The sequence below is a fragment of the Notechis scutatus genome, chromosome 5 (genome assembly GCF_049901735.1).
Source record: "Notechis scutatus isolate UNSWTSFEM ecotype Mainland chromosome 5, rNotScu1.2, whole genome shotgun sequence".
In the NCBI taxonomy this organism is placed as follows: domain Eukaryota; kingdom Metazoa; phylum Chordata; class Lepidosauria; order Squamata; family Elapidae; genus Notechis; species Notechis scutatus.
The window spans coordinates 53,442,446-53,468,447 of NC_142013.1; the positions used below are offsets into that span (position 1 = coordinate 53,442,446).

At 35.6% G+C, this 26,002-nt stretch overlaps 1 protein-coding gene across 4 annotated transcripts in view; it reads left to right on the plus strand.

Moving 5' to 3' along the window:
* The window catches only part of TTC3 (tetratricopeptide repeat domain 3), an 85,517-nt gene that overhangs the window by 7,252 nt on the left and 52,263 nt on the right, over positions 1 to 26,002 (plus strand). For all 4 annotated transcript variants that reach the window (XM_087966755.1, XM_087966757.1, XM_087966758.1 and 1 more), the window contains 8 exons: positions 1,865 to 1,991; positions 12,328 to 12,413; positions 15,710 to 15,804; positions 17,416 to 17,478; positions 21,111 to 21,165; positions 23,477 to 23,639; positions 23,774 to 23,822; positions 25,457 to 25,574. In XM_087966755.1, the coding sequence (XP_087822881.1) occupies positions 1,865 to 1,991; positions 12,328 to 12,413; positions 15,710 to 15,804; positions 17,416 to 17,478; positions 21,111 to 21,165; positions 23,477 to 23,639; positions 23,774 to 23,822; positions 25,457 to 25,574 (756 nt within the window). The remainder of the gene's footprint in view (positions 1 to 1,864; positions 1,992 to 12,327; positions 12,414 to 15,709; positions 15,805 to 17,415; positions 17,479 to 21,110; positions 21,166 to 23,476; positions 23,640 to 23,773; positions 23,823 to 25,456; positions 25,575 to 26,002) is intronic.

Sequence of the window (26,002 nt, forward strand, 5' to 3'; positions counted from 1 at the left end):
GGGGGCCAAGTCTAACAGACTGTGGTCTGTCAACAAGTTCTTAATCCAGGAGTATGTGGGGGTGGGGACCTGCAGATTATACCGTTAGGTTACTAGTATATCTGGGATGATAGTGTTAAACGCAGAGCTGTAGTCCACAAAAAGCATCCTCACACAGCTCTGTTCTCCAGATGACTGAGCTCTCTATGAAGTGTGATGGCCACAGCGTCCTCTGTAGATAGGTTTGCTCTATAAGCAAACTGATGTTGATTGAAGGAGGGCGGGAGGCAGTCTCTGATGTGCTGTGAAACTAACCACTCAAAAACCTTCATAATGGAGCTTGTTGGGCCTATGGGCCTATAGTCATTGAGAGTGTTTATATTTGTTTTTTTGGGAACGGGGATGATGGTTGCAGCCTTCAGGCATTGTGGGATGATGGCATGTGTTAAAGATATATTGAACAGCTCTGTAAGTATTTCTGCCAACTGGTCAGCACACGCTTTAATTACTGCACCAGGAATGCCATCAGGTCCAGCAGCTTTCCTGGGATTTATTGCTCTCAGTATTTTTCTCACCTCATGCACCTGAAGAGAGAGAGGTGCAGCGTCGTGGTCCTCGTGAGGCAGTATGTCCAGGTTCTTGGTGGTCTCAAAGCGTGCGAAAAAGCTGTTTAGCTCCTCTGCCAGAGTGCTACTGCTCTCGCTGTTTGTTGGGCCCTGGCCTTTATAGTTGGTCAGGGCCTGTATCCCCCTCCACATTTGCCGTGGGTCACTCTCAGTAAAATAGCCCTCGATCTTCCTCCTATACATCTCCTTAGCATGGTTGATGCCCCTTCTCAGCTCAGCTCTGGCAGTGTTGTACTGTGAGGTGTCACCTGCTCTGAAAGCCAGGTCACGGGTCCTGATCAGAGTCTGGACTTCGCTGGTCATCCAGGGTTTCCTGTTTGGGAAGGTCCGTATGCGTTTGTCCACAGTGACATTTTCTACACAGGTCTTCATGTAGAAAAGCACACTCTCTGTGTATAACTTGAAGTCCTGTTGTTTGAAGATGCTCCAATCTGTGCGGGCAAAACAGTCCTGAAGCTGGGAGAGGGCATTTTCAGGCAAGCATCTAATAGTTTGACTGCTAGGTTTTGTTCTTTTCCTAAGGGGGGGGTATAGGCTGATAGTAAAAGCAGGGTGAAATGGTCTGATTGTCCTAAGTGGGGAAGAGGTTTTGCTCTATAAGCATGCTTAATATTTGAATACACATGATCATGTGTGCTTTTTCCCCCTGGTTGGGCACTTAACATGTTGGTAAAGTTTGGGGAGCACAGTTTTTAGGCATGCTCTGTTGAAATCCCCAGCAATGATGTGGACACCCTCAGGATGAGCTCTCTGTTGTGTGGTAATTATGTCTTGAAGGGAACTGATTTGGGGAATGCAGGTTGCCCACCCATACTTGGTGCAGGAAGTATTGTTTAAGATTTTGCTAAGTCTACTGCGGTGTATTAATAAAGGAATTCCTTTCATATTCTAGTGAAAAGTATATTACAAAACATATTGCTATTCATGACTTGCAAAAGTGGTTGCATAGCACATGCTGATTTCTGTGGTTTGCTAGTATTACAGTATGTGTGGTAGCAACTATAATTTAGGTTGTATTATATTATTTTTAACATGTTGCTTATATTGATACAATCAGTAAACTAATATATTAATGATCTTCTGAACCAGTAGTTTAACAAATATTTTCTTAGATGTAATATATTAAATGTGAATTGTGTTTTCTGTAACAGACAAGGTTATTGAGGAACACATTTGTGAAATTTGCTCAAATTTAATTACACTAAATATAATTATGAAGATAATTAAAATAATACTGATATTTTCCTTAATTAAAATAGGGAATTATTAGAACTTCTGAAGTTTTAGAGTGGATGAAATATGCGGATCACATTGGCATTTTACAGAAATTAAGGAAACTTGCAGATTATTGTTGTTGGTCTATCCTCAAACTGTTCTTTTCTGCGTGTAAGTATACACATGGTTTAAATTTTCTATAATCGGTTTAGGAAGCATTTTTTTTCTATGAAAGAAAGAGGATTTTTGTAGTCTTAATCTGAAATAAATAGCTGGTCCTTAATGCAAATCTTGTCTTATATTTTATGGCTTACATTCAGAGTTCCATTACAGCAGAGCTGTAAAACTCGGGGCCCGTGGCCCGGACGCGTCACGTGTTGGCCGGGCCCACACCTGGTTTAGCAAAGGGGGGGAAAGCCATGATATGTCACGGACACCACAATGATTACACAAGTTTGACACCCTAGCATTACAGCTGTCTTTAATAGATGTTAAGTCATTCCAAAAATTTGTCCTGAGAGAGGAATAAGGAAATACCATTTTCTCTTAAGCTCTCTGTGCCACATCATATCTCATTATGCAGCTGCCCTTGAGGAGAAACCTTTGGAAATACTCAGAAAATGCCATTTCTGTCACCCACTTGGCCACAGAATTCTGGATCTAACTCCATATCCTCTTGCTTCTCTTACTGATTCATTTAGTGTCTACCATTACAATCAAATAAACATAACATGCTACTGCAGTTTTACAACAGTAATAATGTAATAATAATGAAAACATTAGTGGGGAAAACAAGCTCTTATCTTTCTTCAGTTAAAAATTAACACAATGCTTAAGCATTAAGCATTTGGATCCAGTCTTAGTTTATGCCGAATGAAGTTGCAATTATTATTAATGTAATAGGATTCTTTAATATTTCTGCTCTTTCTTCAGTTGAAACAATTAAAAAAAATCAAAATGAAAAAAAAATATTGCATTGTTAAATTTGGTTAGATCAGTATGCAATAGATGCTGGAATCTCTATAATTATTTTGAATTATTGTGTACAGAGGACTAGCAAACAAAAACGTATTTAATTCATGGTGATATCTAAATCCCTTATTGTAATCCACCAGAGCAGAGTAAACATATTTTACATTTTACTCATAGCAGCAAGATGGGCGGCAAACAAATTTAATAAAATAAAAATATTTTTTTTTTCTTTTTAATTTTTATTGATTTTTAAAACAAACATGAACAAACACAACATAAAAACATCAAGCCATCTTCCATATATATGCATACAGTGTGCCGGTTGGTTTACAAATTGTTTTGTGCTTCCATTTCGTAGTCTTCAATTACAATTACATTGTATATACTCTCGTGCTTTCAGTCAAATATTAAATACATTAATATCATTATTAATCAATCATTTGACTATACTTTTATTCATTCATGTTTTACAAAATAATCATATTTTACTTAATTTGTTTTATAACGGTTCATATTATCATCCCAAATCTATCCTAAAATCATTTTGTAGATATAATAAGAAAAGAATATATCTTTATATATTTATTATTTCTAAGAATCTACATATTTCTTTACTATGTTTTATTGTCTAACCATTGATAGAATAGATCCCAAATTTTATAAAATTGTTTATCCTCTTGTTCTCTAATTTCAAATGTCAATCTACTCATTTCAGCACATTCCAATATTTTCTTAATGATTTCCTCCTGTGATGGTATTTTCTCATTTTTCCAGTTTTTAGCAAATACAATCCTAGCCGCTGTTAATACATTTACAATCAGGTATTTCAAGTCTTTACTATATATTTCAGGTAAATTTCCCAATAAAAATATCTGGTTTCAAATCTGTGTGCTTTTTTGTCATTTTTTCCAACCACGTGTGGATTTTAGTCCAATATTTTTTAGCATCCGCACATGACCATCACATATGGTAATATGAGCCAGGTGTCTGATGACATTTCCAACATTTTTCTGATTTATTCTTGAACATTCTTGCTATTCTTGTCAGGGGAAAATGCTACCTGTAAAACATCTTATACAAATTTTCTTTATATGCTGTTGACATTGTCATTTTATAATTTTGAGACCACAGTTTTTGCCATTTCTCTAGATCAATCCCATATCCAAAATTCTTCCCCCAAGCAATCATAGTTTCTTTAATTTTTTCTTCTTCTAATTTAATTTCTAATAAATATCCATACAATTTTTTAATCACCTTTTCATCAATACCTGTCAAAATCTTATCTAAATCAGTCAGTTTATCATAGAAACCTTCTGTTTTAGAATCTTTATCATACCTTGAATGTATTTGCGCATATGAAAACCAATTCATCTTTATACCTTGTTCCTCTAATTTTTGCATACATTTAAGTTCACCCTTTTCATTCAATATTTCACCATATCTAACTGTTTGTTCCTTTTTGTATATTATAGGATAAGAAAATGTTTCAATAGTCGATAACCAGACTGGAATTTTCAAATAACATTGTCTTTTAATCTTCTCCCAGTTTAACCACAGAGACTCCCGTATATAATGTCTTCTAAAGTACCCCTGTGTTTTAGTTCCTTTATACCATAAAAAGCATGCCACCCCAACAACAGATCATGTCCTTCTAATGTCAACAATCTAGTATTTCTTAATGTTACCCATTCCTTAACCCACATCAAATTTGTAGCTTGGTAATACAACTCCCAATTAGGCAAACCAAATCCTCCTCTTATTCTAGCATCTTGCAAAAGTTTTAACTTTATTCTTTCTTTCTTACCTTGCCATATATATTTCAACACAATTTTATTTAAATCTTCAAAGTAATCTTTTCCAAGCCAAACTGGAATTGTTTGGAACAAGTATAAAATTCTGGGTAATATATTCATCTTGATTGTTGACATTCTCCCTATTAATGACAGTTGTAAATTTTCCCATTTCGCCAGATCTAGCGCTATCTGCTGCTTAAGTTTGATATAATTATTCTCTTTTAGTGTACTGCATCTTGCTGTCAAATAAATCCCCAAGTACTTGATCTTATTCGTGACCTGGATTTTCAATAGATCCGCCAGTTCTTCCTTTTGTCTTGGTAACATATTCTTTGTCAAGATCTTTGTCTTATCTTTATTTATTTTCAAGCCAGCCACCTTTCCATATGTCTCTATCTTTTCTATCAATTTTGATGCTGTTTCTAGTGGGTCTTCTAAGATGAAAACCAGATCATCTGCAAATGCTTGCAACTTAAATTCTACCTTTTTGATTTCCATTCCTTTTATATTCTTTTCATCTCTAATATTTCTATTTAGCACTTCCAAAGTTAACACAAACAACAGAGGTGATAGTGGGCACCCTTGTCTTGTTCCTTTTCTTATATTGATAGAGTCTGTCTGTTCTCCCTCTATCATTACCTTTGCCGTTTGCTTATGATATATAGCTTCTATTGCTTGAATAAATTTTCTAGCAAAGCCCATCTGCAGTAATAACATAAATCGCCAATTCACATTATCAAATGCCTTCTGTGCATCTAGAAATATCAGAGCCATTTGTTTTTCAGGATGTGCCTCGTAGTATTCCAAAGTGTCCAAGATTACTCTCATATTGTCTTTAAAATAAATAATAATAATGTGAAATATTAATGTGAAATAAAATCCCAATTTATCAGAATGTAAGCCAGAATTTAATAGTACTAATTTTCTAATAGATCTAATTTTCCAAATGCAAAAATAGCATTATCCAAATAAAAATATTTTTAGCATTTGATTTAATGGATGAAAATGCCATTGTACTATAAAGGGAATTTCTATTTGCTCTATGTCTCGTAGATGCTCTTACTGAGGTCATAGATGGTTCCTGAATATTTCTGGCTTTGTTTGGTGGTTTAATATAAAATTTTATCTATCCATAACAGCATCATATGCTAAATAAATAAATATTTACAGTAGCTTAATTGCTAAACAAGCTTATTATTCATGAATATTCCCTCAGGACATATATCTCCTGGATTTGTAACCTTTCATCAACAAATGGCCTTTAATTCAATGAGCTGTATGTCTCTATAAACTACAACATTCCCAATAAGGGGAATGTTTACAACTCTCCTCATTCAAAATGAGAGCCAGAGTCATACTGTCAAAATAACCTGCTTAATTGGCATTCATATTTTTAAAGGCTACGTATACCACATTATAAATTATTGTTTTCCTAGATTCCTGTGTACTTATATCAATAGTATTTATCATGGGTGCAATTATAATTTGCCTTAGATCCAGTGGGTCTTCTAAGATGAAAACCAGATCATCTGCAAATGCTTGCAACTTAAATTCTTCCTTTTTTATTTTCATCCCTTTTATATTCTTTTCATCTCTAATATTTCTATTTAGCACTTCCAAAGTTAACACAAACAACAGAGGTGATAGTGGGCACCCTTGTCTTGTTCCTTTTCTTATATTGATAGAGTCTGTCAGTTCTCCCTCTATCATTACCTTTGCCATTTGCTTATGATATATAGCTTCTATTGCTTGAATAAATTTTCTAGCAAAGCCCATCTGTTCCAGCAGTAATAACATGAATTGCCAATTCACATTATCAAATGCCTTCTGTGCATCTAAAAATATCAAAGCCATTTGTTTTTCAGGATGTGCCTTGTAGTATTCCAAAGTGTCCAAGATTACTCTCATATTGTCTTTAATTTGTCTCTTTGGCAGAAATCCATTTTGATCAGGATGGATAAAATTGTTTAAGTATTTTTAAGTCTTTCTGCCAATATTGAAGCAAAAAAATTATAATCTGTGTTTAGTAAGGAAATAGGTCTATAGTTCTTGATTTGTAATGGATTGGCCTCCTCTTTTGGAATAAGTGTAATATAAGCTTCTGACCATGATTTAGGTATCCTCTTCTTTAACATAACTTCATTCATAACTTCTAGCAATGGAAAGTTCAACGATTCTTGTAATGTTTTGTAAAATTCTGCCGGAAGTCCATCTGGGCCTGGTGCCTTTCCATTTGCTTCTTGAGTGCTTCAGTTAACTCCATTATCGTTATATTGCTTTCTAACATTGTTTCAATCTCTTTAGGTATCTGGGGTAGATTAGCATTCTGTAAATACTTTTTAACTCTTTCCTCATCAATATTCTCTTGTGTATAGTTTCCCATCATAGTCTCATATGATTTCCTTCTTCTCTTTACTAGCATAGCAAACTTGGCCTTGGTCATCTATTAATTGCAATATTTTTCTTGATTCTTTCTCCTTTCTCAATTTATATGCTAACCATCTACCTGGTTTATTTGCATCTTCAAAGTAGTTCTGTTTAGCACCTCTGATTTTCTGTGCTAGTTCTTCTTTTTCTATTTGACCCATTTTATGTTTGGTTATATCCATTTTTAACTTAATGTCCTTTTTCTGTGGCATTTTCTGTAACTCTTTTTCAAGTCCTTTATACTCATCCTCTAATGCCTTAGAGGCTAATCTTTTCATGGTATTTCTTTTCCTTGTATAGTCTATTATCAAGCCTCTGGCATATGCCTTTATTGTATCCCATACGTTCTGGATTGATGTATCTTCTTTTTTGTTTTCTCTAAAGAAAAAAATCAGTTCTTTCTCCATCCACTGTATGAAGTCTTTTTCCTTTAATATAGTATTATTTAACGTCCATCTAGATCTTCTTCTTTGTCCTTTCCATTTAATTGTCATTGGATTGTGATCTGCCCAAGTACTTGTTTCAATATTTATTTCTTGAATATTAGTTAACAATTCTGTTGACATCCATATCATATCTATTCTGGACCATGATAAATGTCTGTTTGAGTAGAAGGTGTATTGTTTGGTTTTAGTATTTCTTTCTCTCCATGTATCTTTTAAGTTTATTTCATCTACCATTTAAAAAAAAGATTTAGGGAGGGTCTTTCTGTTTTGCTTTATTGTTTTCTGTGCTGTAAGTTTATTGTATACAATTCCATTAAAATCTCCCATCATAACTATATTAGCTTAGTCCAGTTCAATTATTTTCATATGTAATTTTTTATAAAATTCTTCTTGATTGTCATTTGGGGCATAGATTGCAATCAGGAGTGTTTTTGTATTATTGTTCATTATTTCCACCATTAGTATTCTTCCATCGTCATCAGTATAAATCAATTTCGCTGGGGTAATATCTTTAATGTATAAAACCACTCCTCTTTTCTTGCATTGTGTCAAAGAAGTAAATATTTTCCCTAATTTTGGCTGTATCAACAATTGTTCATATTGCTTTTTAATATGTACTTCTTGTAGGCAGATTATATCAAATTTTAATTTCTCTAATTTATGGAAAGTTTTCCTTCTTTTAACAGCTGAGTTAAGTCCATTTATATTAATTGTAATCAATTTTTTCTCTTCCATGGTTATATTTTGTAGTTAGCTTTAACAGCTCTCGTAGATCTTGGTTCATGTTGTTCTTTGGCTTCCTCCTTTCCACCTACTGCACCTTCTTCTTTTTCAGTTGTCATTTGGCAGTCCTCTTGGAATTCAATTAGTGAAATTTCTTTTTCTGCCTCTTCCTCTTTCCCTCTAAAAAAATCTGTACAAAATGATTCAGCTTTCTCAATTGAGTCAATTCTATATCTCTGTTCTTGCCATGTGAACATTAAACCTTCTGGAATCAGCCATCTATAATTCACCTCTTTTTTAAGTAGCATTTTGGTCAGGAATCGGTATTTTCTCCTCATCTCTCTCACTCTTCTGGGGCACTTGTTTCAAGACCACAATCTCCTTGTCTTTGTATTTCAATGTTTTCTCTTTTGCCACTTGCAATATTTGCGTTTTAATGGCTTTCTTTGTAAATCTGATGTGAACTTCTCTTGGTAAGCTATTTCTCATTGCATATCTTGTGAAGACTCGATACACCTCATCTATTCCATCCATCATCTTCTCTTCAGTTATTTCCAAAGCTGCAGCCAATATTTCTATCATTATCTCAGCTAGGTTTTGTCCCTTTTCTTCCTCTATGTTTTGGAATCTAAGATAAAATTCTGATCTGTCCATCTCCCATCTCAGCATACCACTTTTATCTTGTTCAACCACAGTTAATCTGTTATCAATATCTCCAATCTTCTTGTCTCTTTGTTTATCTTCTTCAATTTTTTAGAATCTCTCATCATACTTCATCATCATTTGTTGGATGTTCTCCACCTTTTCATCGATTTTCCCTGTTCTTTGTCCGATATTCTCTGTTCTCTTTTGAATATTCTCTGTTCTTGTTTGAATATTTTGAATTCCTTGCATAATCATCTGCAGGGTCACTTTTTCTTGTTCTTTTTCTTGCCGTAACATTGTCTGTATTGAACGTTGTTCTCCAGATGGTGGAGGGGAAGAAGTAGAAGTTGAGGAACCAGGGGCTGTTAATTTCCTACTCATTTCGAGCAATTCAAAATCTTCAGGTTCTTCTAGACCTTAATCCAATTGTGAAATAACCAATTGCAATTCCAAATAAAAATAGTAGGAAAAAAGAAGCCAAATAGTAATAATAATAAAAAAGAAAAAAAATTCCTCAGGTTCTTGTATACCTTAATCCAATCGATTGGTTAGATAACAGTAAAAATTCAAAAATGAAGAAAAAGACCATAAACACAAACAAAAAAGAAAAAGTTGTAAAATCCTTAAAAAGGCGGAAAAGTGAAAAATAAAAAGCTAAAAAAGAGAAAGGGAAAATTCTTCAGGTTCTTCAACACCTTAATCCAGTGGCCCCCAACCTTTTTTGGACCAGGGACCGGTTTCACGATTATTTATTCTTCCACGGACCGGTACTTGAGTAATGCGAGACTCCACTGCCATCAGGACAGCTCTTCATTCGAAGCCGCCCCCCCCCCCCTTCGACGAAACTAAGGCACGAGCACCCAAACGGCGCTTTCCAACTGAAAACCCGGAAGCACTTTCCAACCGAAAACCTGGAAGCAACCGAAAACCCGGAAGTGCCGTCGAAACAAGATGGCGACGCCCAAGCTTTGCGGCCCGGTAAAAAATGATCCACGGACCGGTCCCAGTCTGGGGACCGGTGGTTGGGGACCCCTGCCTTAATCCAATTAACAGGTCTCAAATATAAAAGAGAAAAAAAGAAGGCCAGAAGAATAAACAAAAAAAGAAAAAAGAAAAAAAGCCAATATGGAAGGTAGATGGAAAAACAAAAATACCAGGGAGGGGAGGGAAAAAAAGAAAAAAAAAAGACTACTCCCTTAAAAAGAAAAGGAAGAAAATCATTAATACTAAAGCTTTTTGCTTAAAATAAAGAGCAAGCATAGAAATTTAACTTCCAAAGACAAGAAAAAAAACAAAGACAAGTTCCAAAGAGCCCAAAAAACCAAATAGCTATTACAAAAAGTAAACTGATGAGCAGCTTAGAAAAAATAAAAAGAGCACACTGCACTTTGTTTAATTATCCAAGGCTCTTGTTATAACTCTCTTCTCCAAAGACTTATCACCTTTTCTTTTCCTATAAGCTTCAACACCAGACTCCAGCTGTTGATAGAAAGCACCTGTAATAATACTCTTCCATGCTCTTCCCTCTATTTTATCAAATAGCAATGTCCTTGAAAAGAAGTCTCAGTTCTTTCTCAGCTTTGTCTGGTCAAAAGAGAAATAGAATATTTCCACGCCTCTAGTTGGCAGTGTTGCAAAGTTTCTTTTGTTTTCACTTTCCCCCTCCTTTTCCAAGCAAAATATAATAATTAATTAAAAAAAGAAAAAGATATTTAAAAAAAATAACTATAAGGGAGTCTCTAGCCTAAAATATTATAAAATCAAAAAGGAGAAAAAGAATAGATAAAAGAAGAGAAAAAACCAGTCCAGTTTCAAAGTATAAGATTGTGTGTAAAAAATCCAGCAATGAGAAAAATAAAATAAAAATATTATTTTGACATTCCTGTTTAAAATCGCCGCTTAATCACTTCTGTCAAAACTTTTACAGATTCTTTCTTTTCCTTAGGGTGTCCTTTCAAATCTTAAAATAAAGAAAAGGTTCTCACCAAACCGGCACACTCTCTCTTTTCATTCTCTTTCGTTTTGGAGCTGTCCCAACTTCAGCAGCTTTAATGGCTGCCTCTTTGCTGCTGGCAAGAAGAGCTTCTCCTGGATCTACCAGGGACTTTGCGATATCCCTGGGATCAACAGGATGCGCTCTTTACTTTCACCATTTCTTTGGGACGGTTTAGATCCGATTGGACCGTCCAGGAGCAAAGATATCGGCAGCGATCTCAGACCTCCAAGATTGCATGCCGTATCGTCGTGACGCCAGCTCCGCCCACCAAAATTTTTTTTTACTCATAGCGGCAAGATGGGTGGCAAACAAATTTAATAAAATAAAAATAAATAACTTTTTAACGTTGGGATTTTTTTACATTAAATATATGAATTATTGTAAAGAACATTTCACTTCTGCAGAACTCACATTGCTAGTGATTGAAATGCTCCCTTTGAGCAATATAGGATAGGTCAGGATGTTTTTATTAAATAATGTAGAGTAGAATTAAGAGTTCCCAACCAGTATTACCTTGTGCAAGCTTTTCTTATTCATTATTGGAAATAGAATATTTTTTAAAAAATTCTGTGATTCATTTTATAAAAAGTATATACAGTAAGTGGGATTTGTCTTAATGTAATCATCTATTTGTTTTTATTACATATTGACAGAAAAAACGGAGTGCCCCAATAACAGAGAGGAAAAGCATCTAATATCAGTGTTTGTCCATGCTAGTAACCATAGCTGAAAAACACTTGAGTGTTTCAGGAACTGAGCTGGAATTCTGCCATTGGCCCATTACTGTTGTTCAGAACATCCTGGGCCCCAATCTCTTTGCAGGATTAAATAGTGGAGTATATGTATAACTCAGGACCAGGGATGGGATCCGACCGGCATAACTACCGGTTCTGTCGCTCTGTGTCGCGCAACTGCAATTTATGACCTGAGCTGCCCAGACAGCTGAGCAGCGCTGCGTGCAAGTGCGCAGCAGTTGGAAAAGTCCTTTTTTCCTGCTTTTTCAACCGCAGCTGTGTCGCACAAAGCAGCTGCGGTTGAAAACGCAGGAAATAAAGGTCAGGTAAGAGCCCGGGCGGGTGGGTGGGCCAAAACAGCAGCAAACATAGTACCGGTTCTATGTATGCTCTCTGTTTGCTGCTCTTCAGAGCAACCAGTTCTACAGAAGTGGACAGAACCGGTAGAATCCCACCCCTGCTCAGGACCCCCATGTGATTTTTTTCCCCCTTATGAAACTTGTAGATTTATGGCCTTTGGACATTATTCCTCTATTCTGTTCCATCCCATAGCTCCGAAAGCCTTTTAGTGTCCCATTGTTACTAATACCACATTTATTTGCTGCCTTTAGGAATTCTGCCTTTAGCTTTCCCATTAACTCATTTTAAATAAAGAAGAACTTAGGGCTATTTGTCCTTAAAAGGAGGTTACAGCATATTTTAGTACTATTCCTCTTAGCAGCAAACAAACAATGCACTTGTCTTAATTGAGCATTTTATTTCTTACTACAGATAAGTATTATATAAGTAAAGTTATTTTGGAGGACTACAATTTAGTAGAAGCCTTTGAATCTTCTTATTGTGACAACTGTATGATGGTGAGTTTTTTTAAAATTACATATTGCAACAATTTAAGACTAATTAAATTATTGAAATACTTCTATGTCTGTCTGTCATCTATCCCTTTCTAAATTGCCCATCTCTGTCAGAAAGGAGATTCAGGTTGGTTTTACCTGATCTTTGTAGTACCTATATATAAAATATATTATCTCTGCATTGTTTACTTATTTGTTTCTTTAAGGCAATTTATGTTGCTGCCCAGCTCACTTTTACTGATTCATAATCCTTACAATGATTATGGAATTAAACAGACATTTCAAAACAACCAAGCTAGATATCCTTTGATATACTCATAGAGTGTGGTCATTGAATGATTCTCCCATTCACTTCAGTAAAGTGTACCATCTTTTTACATTGTGTATCTTGATCACTGCTAGAATAAATGACTTCATGCAAACTAATGTTTAAATTAGAATGAGAGTGCTCATAATTTTGAAATGATTTACTGGATGATTATTTGTTATTTGTTGTTATTATTCAATTATTACTGATATGTTTCTAATGCTCTACACTGCATAGCCCAGAAATCTTAAAATAACTTAAAAACAGCATCATTGACCAAATCTTGTATACAGTGGAACTTTGGGTCATGACCATAATCCATTGCAGGACTACAGTTAAAACCCGATTTGGTCATGACTGGAAGCATGACCGTTAGCGCATGTGCAGACCAAAAAAAACCAAAAAATTGGCGCCAAAGGGAAAATCGCCGTGGCAGGGAAAATTGCAACGGCGATTTTCGGGTTTGCTTGGTCATCACCTGAAGATCTGTTTGCGACCAGAAGCAAAACAGAAGCAAAAATTCTGGTCATCATCCGATTTGGTCGCGAACAGAAGTGTTCGCACCCCAATGTATTTGAAAACAGTTCCCATTTTTTTTTTTTGGACAAACTTTATTAGTTTTTTTTTTACACACACAAACAAAACATAGGATGCAGTAACATAAAATATCTTTTCTAAAAGAAACAAATAAACCATCTTATTTAAAAAGAAGATAATTCCAAATTATCACATTTCTATAGTTTAATATATATATTTATCTTATCTAAGCAACTTCATATCTTTTCCAAACTTCTCTTTATTACTCCCTTTCCTTTTATTTAATCATATTTCTTCTGCCTTAAAATTATATACTCATTGAATATATTTTCATTAGTATTCTTCCACATCCTGTCAAACTTAAACAAACATTACACAAAACATAAATAAATAAAACTTCTTTTTGGAAGGCGGCTTACCCCGGGTTAACTCTTTTTATACAGACATCAATCAAAATTTATACTCACTTAATATACTATCTCATATCTTATTTAGCATTCTCTATTTTCCATATATTTTCTCTCTCCTACTCATTCTTTTAATTCTATTTTATTTATTCCATCTCGATTAAATAATTATATTTACATCTTTGGTCCGTTTTCTTTCAATCACCTACTTATCCTTTCTGTCTAATACAATATTTCTCCTGTAAACCCAGATTGAAGTATGACAACTTTTTATCTTTCCCCTAAATAACACTTAAAATAATACATATTGTCCGTGCTGATTCTGCTCCGTACATTCTAAGTATTACATTTCAAAATAATAAAACAAACAATTGAGTTTAATAAGTAATAATAAAACTAAAAAAAAGTAAAAGAGAAGTATTAAATTTATAATATAGTAAGAACAATGTTTCATAGGAAATTAGATTCTATTATTAATTCTTAAACAATAAAGATAATATTTCATAAGAAATTAAACTCTATAATTAAATCATGGCTTCCCTTTAATACATTTTTAAATCATATAATATTCTAATTTTCTAACTCAGTTTCAAATACTAATGTCTACAATACATTCTTATGTACTTTTGCAGAATCATTTTTATAAAATTATCTTACCACTTATCTCTGAAAAAAATTCGTTTTTTAGCATCTTGTTTAAAGTCTTTATGACTTCTCTTTCCTTTTCCCCTTTCTTTCTTATCCATTCTAACTTTTTGACCCCCCCATCTCTCCAATTTCACTCTCTTAGTCTTCCCTCTCTGTTGTATTTCTCTTTTCTGTTGCTTTCTGACATCATATTGCTTTTTCATCTCATTTTTCTTTTTCTTGGTTGCTTTTTTAAGTTCTAAGTTCATCTTTTCCTTGCCCCCCTTCCGCTTTTCTTCCTCCACTAAGTGTGTTTGTCCATTAAAGATGGCTTCTTCTCCTTCATCCCAGTCTTCCTGTCGTTGTCGTATTTCTTGATAGGTAGAAATCGCCATTTCTAAAAAGTGAAAAATAGATCCAGAAGAGCCCTTATCTTCTTTTTTCAGTCTTTGAAATTCCATTTGTAGTCCTTCAAAAGATAATGCAATTTTTTCTTTCTTTCTTTTTTGAAGCAACCCTAATGTCTTTAGTTCCCCCCCCCCCTTTTTTTTAACAAGCTTTCACAGAAATCTCAAAGTTACAAAGCAAACCAAATCAGAGCAAACAGTTTCATTTAGCACTTTCTTCTTTCTATATTTTCACCTCCTAGGGTAGAATTCAAATACACAATTCCAAGATGATCTTCTAGAAGTCTTAATGTCTTTTAATCCTGTTCTTATAGGCTCAAAGCAGTCTCCTTCAGTACAGTCTTATAATAAGTCTTTATCTCTTCCCTTCCCCTTGTAAAAAATAGAAATAATTTTAAGTTTTTAAATCCAATGTCCAGAAATCCTTTATCCCTTGGCTTTAAATTTCAAATTGAATTACCTTCGGTGCCCAAGTAGATTTTCCAGATCTCCGTCTGCTATTTCTATGGGGAGGGAGAGTGAAGAAAAAAAAACAACTTTCCCTTGACAGCTTTCTTAGCCGCTTTCCAATCTTCTTTGGGAAACAATGTATCCTTCAGGCAATTCAAGCAATTCAGTTTCCAGGGTATTTAAGAGTTGTTATTGTCCCGGTTCAGCCAGCACTTTCACTTCTCCTGCTTCCTCCAGCACCAATCTTACCCGGCTGCAGGCTTCTTTGTGGCGGCCATTACTGACCGCAGCTCCACCACCTTGGGAAAAAGGGGTTTTCCCAGCTGAGGAGGGGTTCCGGTTTTGCGTGGCTTCGGCGGCAGCAGGAATTCGCGACTGTCCGCAATTCCTGCTGCGCTTGCCGCCAAGGTGCCCCCGATCCAAATGGGTCTGGGGGATATGGCTGCCCTGTAGAGGCAGCCGAAGAGAGAGGGGATCCGGACAGGGGTTTGGGGGTGTCGCAGACCCCCTCCTCAAAACAGTTCCCATTTCATGTTAATTTTATTTTGTTATATTTTATTACAGAACAGTGAGGATATGAAAAAAAGGGGAAATGAAGCATTTGCTAAGGAAAAAATGGATACTGCAATCACTTTCTATACAAAAGCTATAGAACTATGGTAAGGGATAAATTATGTTACTATACAAAAGTGTGCAAATGTCCAGAAATTAAGTTTGGGAGAATGTAATTTAGAGTAGTGTAAAAAAGTAGAGAAGGAGGAATATAGCATTTTAAATTTGTAGAACTTTCTAATATAATGACATTCATTTGAAAGTATATTCTTGCTTTCAAATGGCTGATTTTTAACTCTTATTGTCAGTAGTAACTTTTCAAAGAATTTAAGTTGAGATAATATTAGTTGAGATCAGCATTTATTCTGACTATTAAGATCCACAAAGGATTTCTAAACATTTCTGATAGTGAATAAAATTGCTGGTTTGCTGATTATATCTGGATTAAGAATTTACTTCTGCAGTCAAATTAAAAATTGACTCCATTTTTTTCATTTGATAGTCATATTTCACTTGATCGTGCATACACGTAGACAACTATTTCAATTAACTGAGGTATATATGTCCATGATTCAGTGGATGAATTCTGACAGTACATCACAGATGGACAAAAAATTCAGGTTTTGCACCCATTTACTGGCCATGACACACAATGGGATCCCCAGAAGTCCCATTGTACCTTACTTCCATCCTATTGCCTGGTTGATTGATATTGGAATGCTTTATAAGTGTTCCAGTTTGAACTACTGAGAAAATCAAGCGGGAAATGAATAAAAAGCTAGTATATCACATACAATTTGTATGCCCTATATGTTATAGCTTTCCAAAAAGCTTTTCTTCTCAGTAGGAATAGAGAAGAATAGAATAAAAATGATCAGTTCTGAAACTTCTTAAGTTTATGGTGAAAGATATAATAGGAAATTATTATGGTGTGTTACTCTTTAGACATAGCTCCCAGGCTAGCATACATATCAAAAGTCAGTAATTACTGCAAATTCAGCAGATGGATAAAAGCATAGGCAAAATTAGGTTCCAAAAGGTCAGTCCAAGATTCATGGATAACAAGGAATTCATGGATAAATTGAGAATGGTGCCATTAATTAATGAGTTGACAAAGACATTGTTTCTAGCATTTGTTGCTAAGAATTAAAGGAATTTAAAGCTTTACAGGCTGCATGCAATATATGCTTTGATAAATCTTTAGTGCTAAGTTAAAACATGCCCTTCAAAGGTTGCTTTATATTTGTGTTCCTGATCCCACAATTGGTTATGTTCTCTAGGCTCAGACTTCATAGTGAAATTAACTTGACCCTAAGCCCTCATCTCTGCTAAAGAAAGCAAAGCATGCAATATTCCTGTTAGTTCACCTTCATTTTCATCTCAACAGCCTTCTTGCGAGAGAAAGCATAAAAGTAGATTGTCCATTAAGAATTGTTTAGGAATGAGTAATGTTACTTTAGACATACTGTTGTAATTGTGATATTTAGCCACATGTTGGCTAGTAGTAAAAGCCATGCCACTTGAATTCTCTGTCTAGAGTCAATTCTCATAAAATTTGTTCTGTAGATACGTTTTTTAAAAAGCTGAGTATTTCTTCAAACTCAATTTACAAATTAAATTTTGACATCTTTAAATTTCACTTGAAAATAGTTTATGGCTAATTTTTTTATATTTCTCTTTATGGCTTACAAGCTAAATATTATCTAACCTTTTTTAAGGCCTGAAAATCACTTTCTTTATGGAAATCGGGCTCTCTGTTTTCTCCGAATTGGACAGTATCGGTAAGTATAGTTTCCCCCTTCCAACCAAGAGATTTGCTTGCTTCAACATTTTCTTAAATCATGTTGTCACATAAGGTTGTAACTAGCAAAGAAACATCCAGTTCATCTGCAAAATTACATTATTTTACAGAGTAATTCAACATATACTGTGCCTGTGGTTTAAATCTGAGCATAGAGAAAATGCACTCAGACCATAGATTATTTAACAACTATTCTGAAGTAGGCAGAGAAAAGTCACTTTTATTTAAATGTAATCAGGATGCTTTGTAGGCAATAAGTTACATTTGTAATCTGTGGTTTCCAGATAAAATTCCCTCTGAGGTTGAACTGCTGTGGCTGTGGAGTTTCTGGAAAAGTAAGGGTTTAATTAGGATTGACTGACATAAAGATAAAGAAGTAGATTAAAAAGCTGCAAACCCCTTTGATCCTTGAAAAATTTGGCTGAGGGAGCCAACTCTCCTTTATGAGAAAGGCAAAGCAGAATGTTATGACCTCCAGCCTTCAGTGAAGGAGAATGAAAGCCAATCCAGTTTTTCTGAGTCTTGGCAGAGTTAGAGAAAAGAAAAGATCTAGGTGACAATGTTCTTTAAGTTACTTGCCCTATTTCTTCTTTCCTTATCCAACCAAAGTTAAAAGTTTCATGCAAAGTAAAGGGGTTATGACAAGTTTTTGTCATACATTTGTCTCAGAACAAACACCTGGAACGCTGCACTTATTCAGAGCACAGTATATCAGCAATTGGGTACAAAGAGTACCTACCAGAATAAGAACAATGAATGCATGTTACTCTTATTGTGTCAGACTTTGTCAAAATCCAGTTCTCAGGATAAAACTGATTTTGTCTAACAAGTAAACGATTGCTAGGGAAATCTAAGACATATTTCCAACAGATATAGCAAAGCCAGAAGAGCTTTTGCTAGTTATTTCTTTTCATACTCTTGCTGATCGCTGTTAATAAAACATTGTTTCAAAGTCAAAATCCTAGAAAAAAACATATTTCTTATTTGAAAACACAGTTTGGCACTTAGGTTGCAATATTTCATAAAATTTGCTAATTAAAATGTTTTGCAGACCTTGGTGTGCTCATTCACCAGATACTGCAAGTTTAATTAAACATGTCTATTAGCAAAGGCAGCTTGGAAAAAAAACATGTAAGTTTTATTGATGTCATATTGTATTGGTGTCCAGGAGAATTGTGCTGTTTTTCTATATTTTTCTGGTGAAGATTGCTGTTTATCTATCTGGATGACTAAGGAAAATTTTGAAAAATTGAGAATGAACAGGAACATGTAACTTTCCCAAAGGAAGATACAGGTAGCCCTCGACTTATAACCAGTCACTTAGTGATGGTCAAAGTTACAAACAGGGGTGGGATTCAAATTTTTTAACAACCGGTTCTGAATGTGGCTAAGTTGGTGGGCATGGCTTGGTGGTCATGTTATTGGCTGGGCATGGCCAATATCACTCACATCTAGGCACGCATCTCCTCACCTGGCCTCTCATGACTGTGGGGATGCTGCAACAGTCGTAAGTGTGAAAAATGGTCATAAGTCACTTTTTTCAGTGCCACTGTAACTTTGAATGGTCACTCCACACAAGCAAAGTACCAGCAAAGGAGGCAAAAACTCCAGAGAAGTTCCTGAGACAGGAAGTCTAGTCCTGCCAAGAATGTAATAAGGGTTAACGGAGAGGCAGTTTCTGTAAGCAACACCAGAATGTTTCCTCCCTGCCTTCCTTACAGGATTAGGCCAGTAATTTCTTCTAACAACCGGTTCTCCGAACTGCTTAGAATGTTAACAACCGGTTCTAGCGAATAGGTGCGAACTGGTAGAATCCCACCCCTGGTTACAACATTCATCTTTACGACTGTAGGATTCTTCAGTGACTCTCCCAGCTATTCCCCCATCCCATTGGGGGTCCCCACAGTCCTTGGAACAGCTTCCTCCCCATATTGGATCCCTTCAGGCCTTAAGCCTGTTTCCCAAGAAGCCGGGTCCCCTATGCTTGCCCCACCACCCATCATACACCTCATACTTACCTTTTGAAGATCTCCGGAGCACCAGACTGCAATGTTGGGGAAGGAAGATAGGCTATTCTGTCCCACAGTATATGATGCATCTCAGAAGCAACCACTATTTTCAGAGTAGTCAATTCCTTGTGGCTATACCAAAATGGCCACTTCTGGGATGCAGCCATGTAGATCAGAGACAAAATAATCCACTCTGCTTCCCTAATGCAGTCTGCATAGCATTATGGAAAACTCTGAACCACTTTGCCCCTGGGCCTTATGGCTGCATGCCAGAAGCAACTGCTATTTTGGAGCTGCACAATTTCCTGCAGCCACTCCGAAAATAGCAGCTACGTCCAGGTGGGCAGGTGGGAGAAAGGTGGAAAGTAAGCCTTTGGGGGACACCAAGGGATGGGAAGCAGATGTTTTGGGGTGGGAGAGGCCTTGGGAGACCCAGGACAGGCAGGCTTGGGCCTGCGTAGGCCTCCCAGGACTTCCCTCAACCTGAGGAATCCTTTGCTCTGCTTAATGACCTGCATTGTCAGTCTGGGACACTTCACATCCTCTTCATGACCTATTTTCCTTGTTCTGGGATGAGGCTTCGTGGTATCTGAAACAGAACATCCAGATTCAGCCAAAGTTTTGTTCCATACAGTATCAACCTTGTGAACTCTCAAGCTTCCTCTTTCCTCCATGTATTCAAGATGGACAGTGATTAATATTTATATATATTTATATGTTAGGGTGTAGGTATATACATATGTATGTATATAGCATATTTATATGTGTGTTATGTATGTTCCACTTTTGAGAGCAGGCAACAGAATTTCATTTTTAATGTGCCAGAGCGCCCACAGAAAAAAATGACAAGAAAGATAATCAGGGTGATCAGGGGTGGGGATTATTAAACGAGGTGGCCACGTGATCATTTCGCTTAACAATCATCATGCCTGCTACTGTAATGGGGAAGTTTTCATTTTGGTCATAGGTCAGTGACTGACTGTATTGGTTCAACTTTGGTATGGAAGGCAGTATTAGATTTTAGAAGATCCCTTAATTGTTTGTTTTGTAAAATATCCTTAAATTGTTTTTCATGCCTTAATTCTCTAATGCAGGGGTGTCAAACTCATGGCCTGCGGGCTGGATGTTTCGCATTGGTTGCCATGCCCAGTTGACATCCCTGTTCTAATGCATGACATAGAAAATAAACTGCATTTAAAATAAAATTTTAATTGATATTAATTTGGTTTTCCATTAATTTATTTAGTTTCTGATATGTTCTGAAAAATACTAGCAGAACTGAAATTCACAATAAAAGAAAAAAGTGAAACTTAAGTGTATTTCCCCCCCAAAACTATTATGCTTATGAGAGGAATGAAGCCTTTTAGTTCATCCAAGGTTGGTCTGAGAAGGCAAAACCATCCTCTCTCTTAATGAAGTTAGAATATTCTAGAAGAACAGAAAACTATTACAGTCATAAAGATAGCTTTTGCTGTTCTCAAAATGGAAATTTATAAGTGATAATTTTTTCTCAGGTTTTAAAAATCTTGTCATTTGAAAATATTTTCAATTTGAATGAAAGCATTCTACTAAATCATTTGTGCCAAATATATTTTTGTTTTAGGAAAGCCTTGTGTGATGGGAAGAGAGCCATTATTTTGAAACCCTGTTGGCCTAAGGTTAGTTGCACATATTCTATAAATTTGTTTGGCTATGATTCAAGTTTGAAAGTATACATGAAAATAATTTAATCATGATGAAGTTCCTAGTGTATTTAACTCTGCCAATTTTGGAAATTATGGGTTCTGAGAGAAATCCATTTCTAGCAGAATGAGGACATGCAAAATAAAACATTAAACTGAATGATTATGTTTCCTGGTGGTTCGAAATGGCAAGGAAAATATTGTGAATTATATTAAAACAGTTCGTTTATCTGCAGATTTTTTAAAAATAGAGGCACTGAGAAAGAAGCATATAAAGAATTATAATTTGAATATTAATATACTGATTCTTGAATAATCCAATTGCCCCTTGCAAAGATGACAAAATGTCATAGTAGATATCAGTGGTGGTATTCATTTTTTTTTTACTACCGGTTCTGTGGGCGTGGCCTATTTTGTGGTTGTGGCCTGGGGGTCATGTGACTCTGTGGCTTATTAGGTGGGTGTGGCTTGGTGGTCATGTGACTGGCTGTGCATGGCTTGGCGGTCATGTGATGCTGTGCATGGCTTGGCGGTCATGTGACTGGCTGGGCAGAATATTTCCCCTAAAAAGAAAAGTAAAAACTCAAGAAAGGCAGAAACTCAGCCCCTCCAACCTTTGCTAATGGGCCATTACTCTGGCCTAGGCCAGTCTATTTTACATAACAAAGATCTACTCCAGGTAGAGATATATTAGGAATTGCCCAAAGCCCTTTCATTACATCATCTTCCAGCAAGGCTCAACCAAATCTGGGACTCAGGACAGCCTACAGAGTTGCCCCTGCATGGCCCCATGGGAGTCTGACAACCAATCAGAATACAAGCTCAAATTCAAATCCCAACAGAGGGCATTCTGGATTTAAAACCAGAAATATTTTGTTGGATTCATTTTATTTTACACATACAACAGCTGCTAGAATTGTGTTTGCACAACAATGGAAAAAAAAGATATGAAAATGAATTAAAATATTAGAATGTGCAGAAATGAAGAAATTAACAATTACAAATTTACAATCAAGGAGAAGGCTTAGAATACTTTTTAACATGGGATTTCTCTTATCAATGGCTAACTAACAGAAACAGAAAAATATAAAAGAAAACACCAATTATATAAGGAAAGTTCAGTAAAAAGGATAAGCAAATATTAGTGTTTGATCATTGTTAATTAGATAACTTTGAAAGCATACAACCCCCCCCCCCAAAAAAAAATACTGCAGATAAAAACTATTTTTTTACTTAATCCTCAGACAAAGCCAATGCAATAAAAACCCTGGATTGTTCCCCCAAGGACCCAAAACCTCACACCAGAAATCTCAGCCCTTCTGCCTTTAAGAAACCCCCAGGCAAACAAGCAAGACAACAAAAAGCACCACTAAAGTACAGCCGTTATTAAGGACCTGGAGGTCCCCTTTTCCTGATAACTGGCAGAATTAACCACCATGATAGGAAAAACAAAAGACCCAGGCAAGAACACAAGCAGGGCAATCATGAGCACTTGAAACCCATCAAGCAGGCTCAGCCTCAGAAATCTCAACATGTTAAAACCAGCTTTAATAAGGATGAAGTGTTATCCCCCAAAACAAGTTACTAATTTTCTCAGAAATCATAAAAGCAGCTGGACTTCATGTAAAATGTCACCTGGCCTGTATGCTGCAAGCATCAACATCAAAAAATGCTAGGACATGTTGTTATGTTCCTATAAATTAAAGCTATATTTTTAGATTTTTCCATCTGTATCTGCTTTTGTGTGTGTGTGTATGTGTGTGTGTAGTTTTCAGTTGTGTAGGGAGTGTGTTTTCAGTTGTGTAGTTTTGTGGGTTTGCTGCCAATCCAGTCATCTGGATTGGATCAACTTGGGCGACCGGGAATTGGTTCGGGGGCATGGCCAGCCAGAAGTCGCTATCAGTTCTGCGACCCATGCCAAATTCTTGCTACCGGGTCGCCAGAACTGGTGCGAACCGGCTGAATACCACCTCTGGTAGATATGTATTCTATAGCTCACTCTAATGTCAATACAACTATAAAATTGCAGTTGTTATACTCCCAAATCCTTTGTTTACATACTTGAATATTTTCATTAGAATAGCAAGTGGGTAAATGAAATAGTGTTTTAGTCTGCAGTCTAATGAAAGGTTACGTCTGTGTACAATATTGAACATAATCTTTTTGTGCTCAGCGACATAGGATTGGGTTGCAATATGAAGTAGCTAGCAAATTAAGAAATGTAAATGTTTGACAAACCCTTCTATTTTAAAATGATATTAAGCCTTTTCCTCATCACTTTTTGTAGGGACATTATCGATTTTGTGATGCTTTATCATTCTTGGGTGAGCATAGAAAGGCATTAGAAGCCAATGAGAGAGGTCAGGACCAGTGCAGAGAGAATCCTGAAGGAATTAAGGGTCTTATTGAACAACATCAGAAGCTTAAAAATCAAATGGAAGAAGCTAGAGGTAACCATTTTTTTGTTTAAACTAATTATTTTTATTAAGGCAAATTGTAAAATAAATATATATTGAGTGAAAATAAAGTTTATAATTATGTGTTCTGTATGATATGAGTTACTCAGTTTTTTAAATGCGTTTAGGTGTAAAGCAAAATAAATACAGACTAAAGAAACAACTGTTGCAGAAAAAGTAAGTTTAATTCAAAATTCATATTTCTAAGTAAATGAGAATCTATAATAATGGAGTTGTTTGAAATGAGATGGGCAGCAAATTTAATAAATAAAATTATTAATTTTTACTCAGTAAATCTCAACTGTTACAGATTTTGTAACAGTTGAGACCAACTTTTGTTTTAAAACACATACATACATACCCATACTTACATGTACCTATATATTCTTTGCATTGTTCCCTATGGGTAAGCAATATTTACCAATGGTCAAAAAGCAATAAGAAGTAGTGGACAAAAGTAATTAAAGGGAAGAGACAAGATAAAGGGAATCTAAATCTAATATTACACCCACACCATTTACTATATCCACACTTTTCTATTCTTGAGGACCATCCTTGCTTCCATTAGGTCTATTAACCAATTAATAAATTGCCTTTGTTCTTTAACCTTATCATTTGTTTTTTGGAAGATGTCATGAACACCACCTTGCCATGATTTTTCCTGTCTTCGTTTTCCTATTGATCCATTCATCTATCCTTCACACATTTCTTCTGTAATTTAATCCTAAAACATTATATAAGAGAGCTAGTTTGGCCTAGTGGTTAAGGCACCAGGCTGGAAAGCAGGAGACAGTGAGTTCTAGTACTACCTTAACCATGAAAACCAGCTGGGTTATCTTGGGCCAATCACTCAGTCTGACTCACTTCCCAGGGTTTTTGTGCAGTGGTGGGATTCAAATTGTTTTACTACCAGTTCTGTGGGTGTGGCTTGGTGGGCGTGGCATGGCTTGGTGGGTGTGGCAGGGGAAGGATACTGTAAAATCTCCATTCCCTCCCCACCCCGCTAAACTGCTTTCCAGCTCCGTTCTCCTGTGCAGGGCAACAAAAGAAGACCCAGCCTATCAGCTGGGACTCGGGAGGCAGAGAATAGATGGGGGTGGGGCCAGTCAGAGGTGGTATTTGCTGGTTCTCCGAACTACTCAAAATATCTGCTACCGGTTCTCCAGAACTGGTCAGAACCTGCTGAATACCACCTCTGTTTTTGTGGGGTAAATAGGAGGAAGGAGTATTGTGTGTGCTCACCACCTTGAATCATCTGTAAAAATAATAATAAAGGCAGGATATAAATAAGGAGTGGTCCCTCATACTGGCATTTATTTTATAATGTTGCTCAGTATGCAGTCATTTTTCACCATTTTTTTCTCCCAAAAAAGAATTCTTAAGTAATCCCTTATCTTTGCATTTAACTATTTTTTTTATTTTTCTCCTGGTTTACCCAATTCTCATTTCTCTATAACAAAGTCAGCAGAATGAATACATATTTTCATTTTGTCTTTAGTTGCATACTCCATATACAACATATCCCTTTTATGTTTCTATCAATATTTGCATGTTTTAAAATTTCTCAGCACACCCCATTTAATAAATATTTATCAAAGATTTTATTAACATGGAAATTAGTCAACCCAAGAAAATCACTTACTCTGTTAAAATATTATTTATTTTATTAACAAAGATTTGTTATACTGTATTTCTGGGTGATAACATACCTATAATACTCTTGTATATTTATAGATGACTAAAATAATAATTGTCTTAATATATGAACATTTATTTTTATCTGTATATTTGTGCTTGATTAATTCCATTAGTTCTTCAGAATACGTGTCATTTGGTAACCAAGAATCAAGGAAAGAAACCAAGAATCACAACGAAAACAAAAAACTATGTGATTCTCATCACCATCCATGTCAGCAGAAGCAAACAACTGTAAGCTATAAACCAATGTATTAGTGAAAGAACATAAAGCTGATCTTGAGAATAGAAAAGGAGTGACTGAGCTGTTAAGGGAGGGGTCTACGAAAAGATTATTTGGTCATGAGAAATATGAAAGCAGGAAAAAGAAACTCACCTTGAATTTGATGAATATAAATCGAAACAGAGAGACTTAGACAAGCTTACAAGACTGATGTCAGCCCATTCAGGCAGGCAAGGTAAAAATAGAGGTATTGCAGGGAATTCAGGAATGCTCTTTGTTGTACTATGGTGGAATAACAGAATCTTGAAAACCTTATGTATTACAAACGAAACTTATGGAACTATGTTAGGCAAATATTTTGAGGAATTTATTTCATTTTTATCTTTCAAAAATAAGGAGTCTAAAAGGCCATTACAAACTAAAAGATTGGGAACAAATA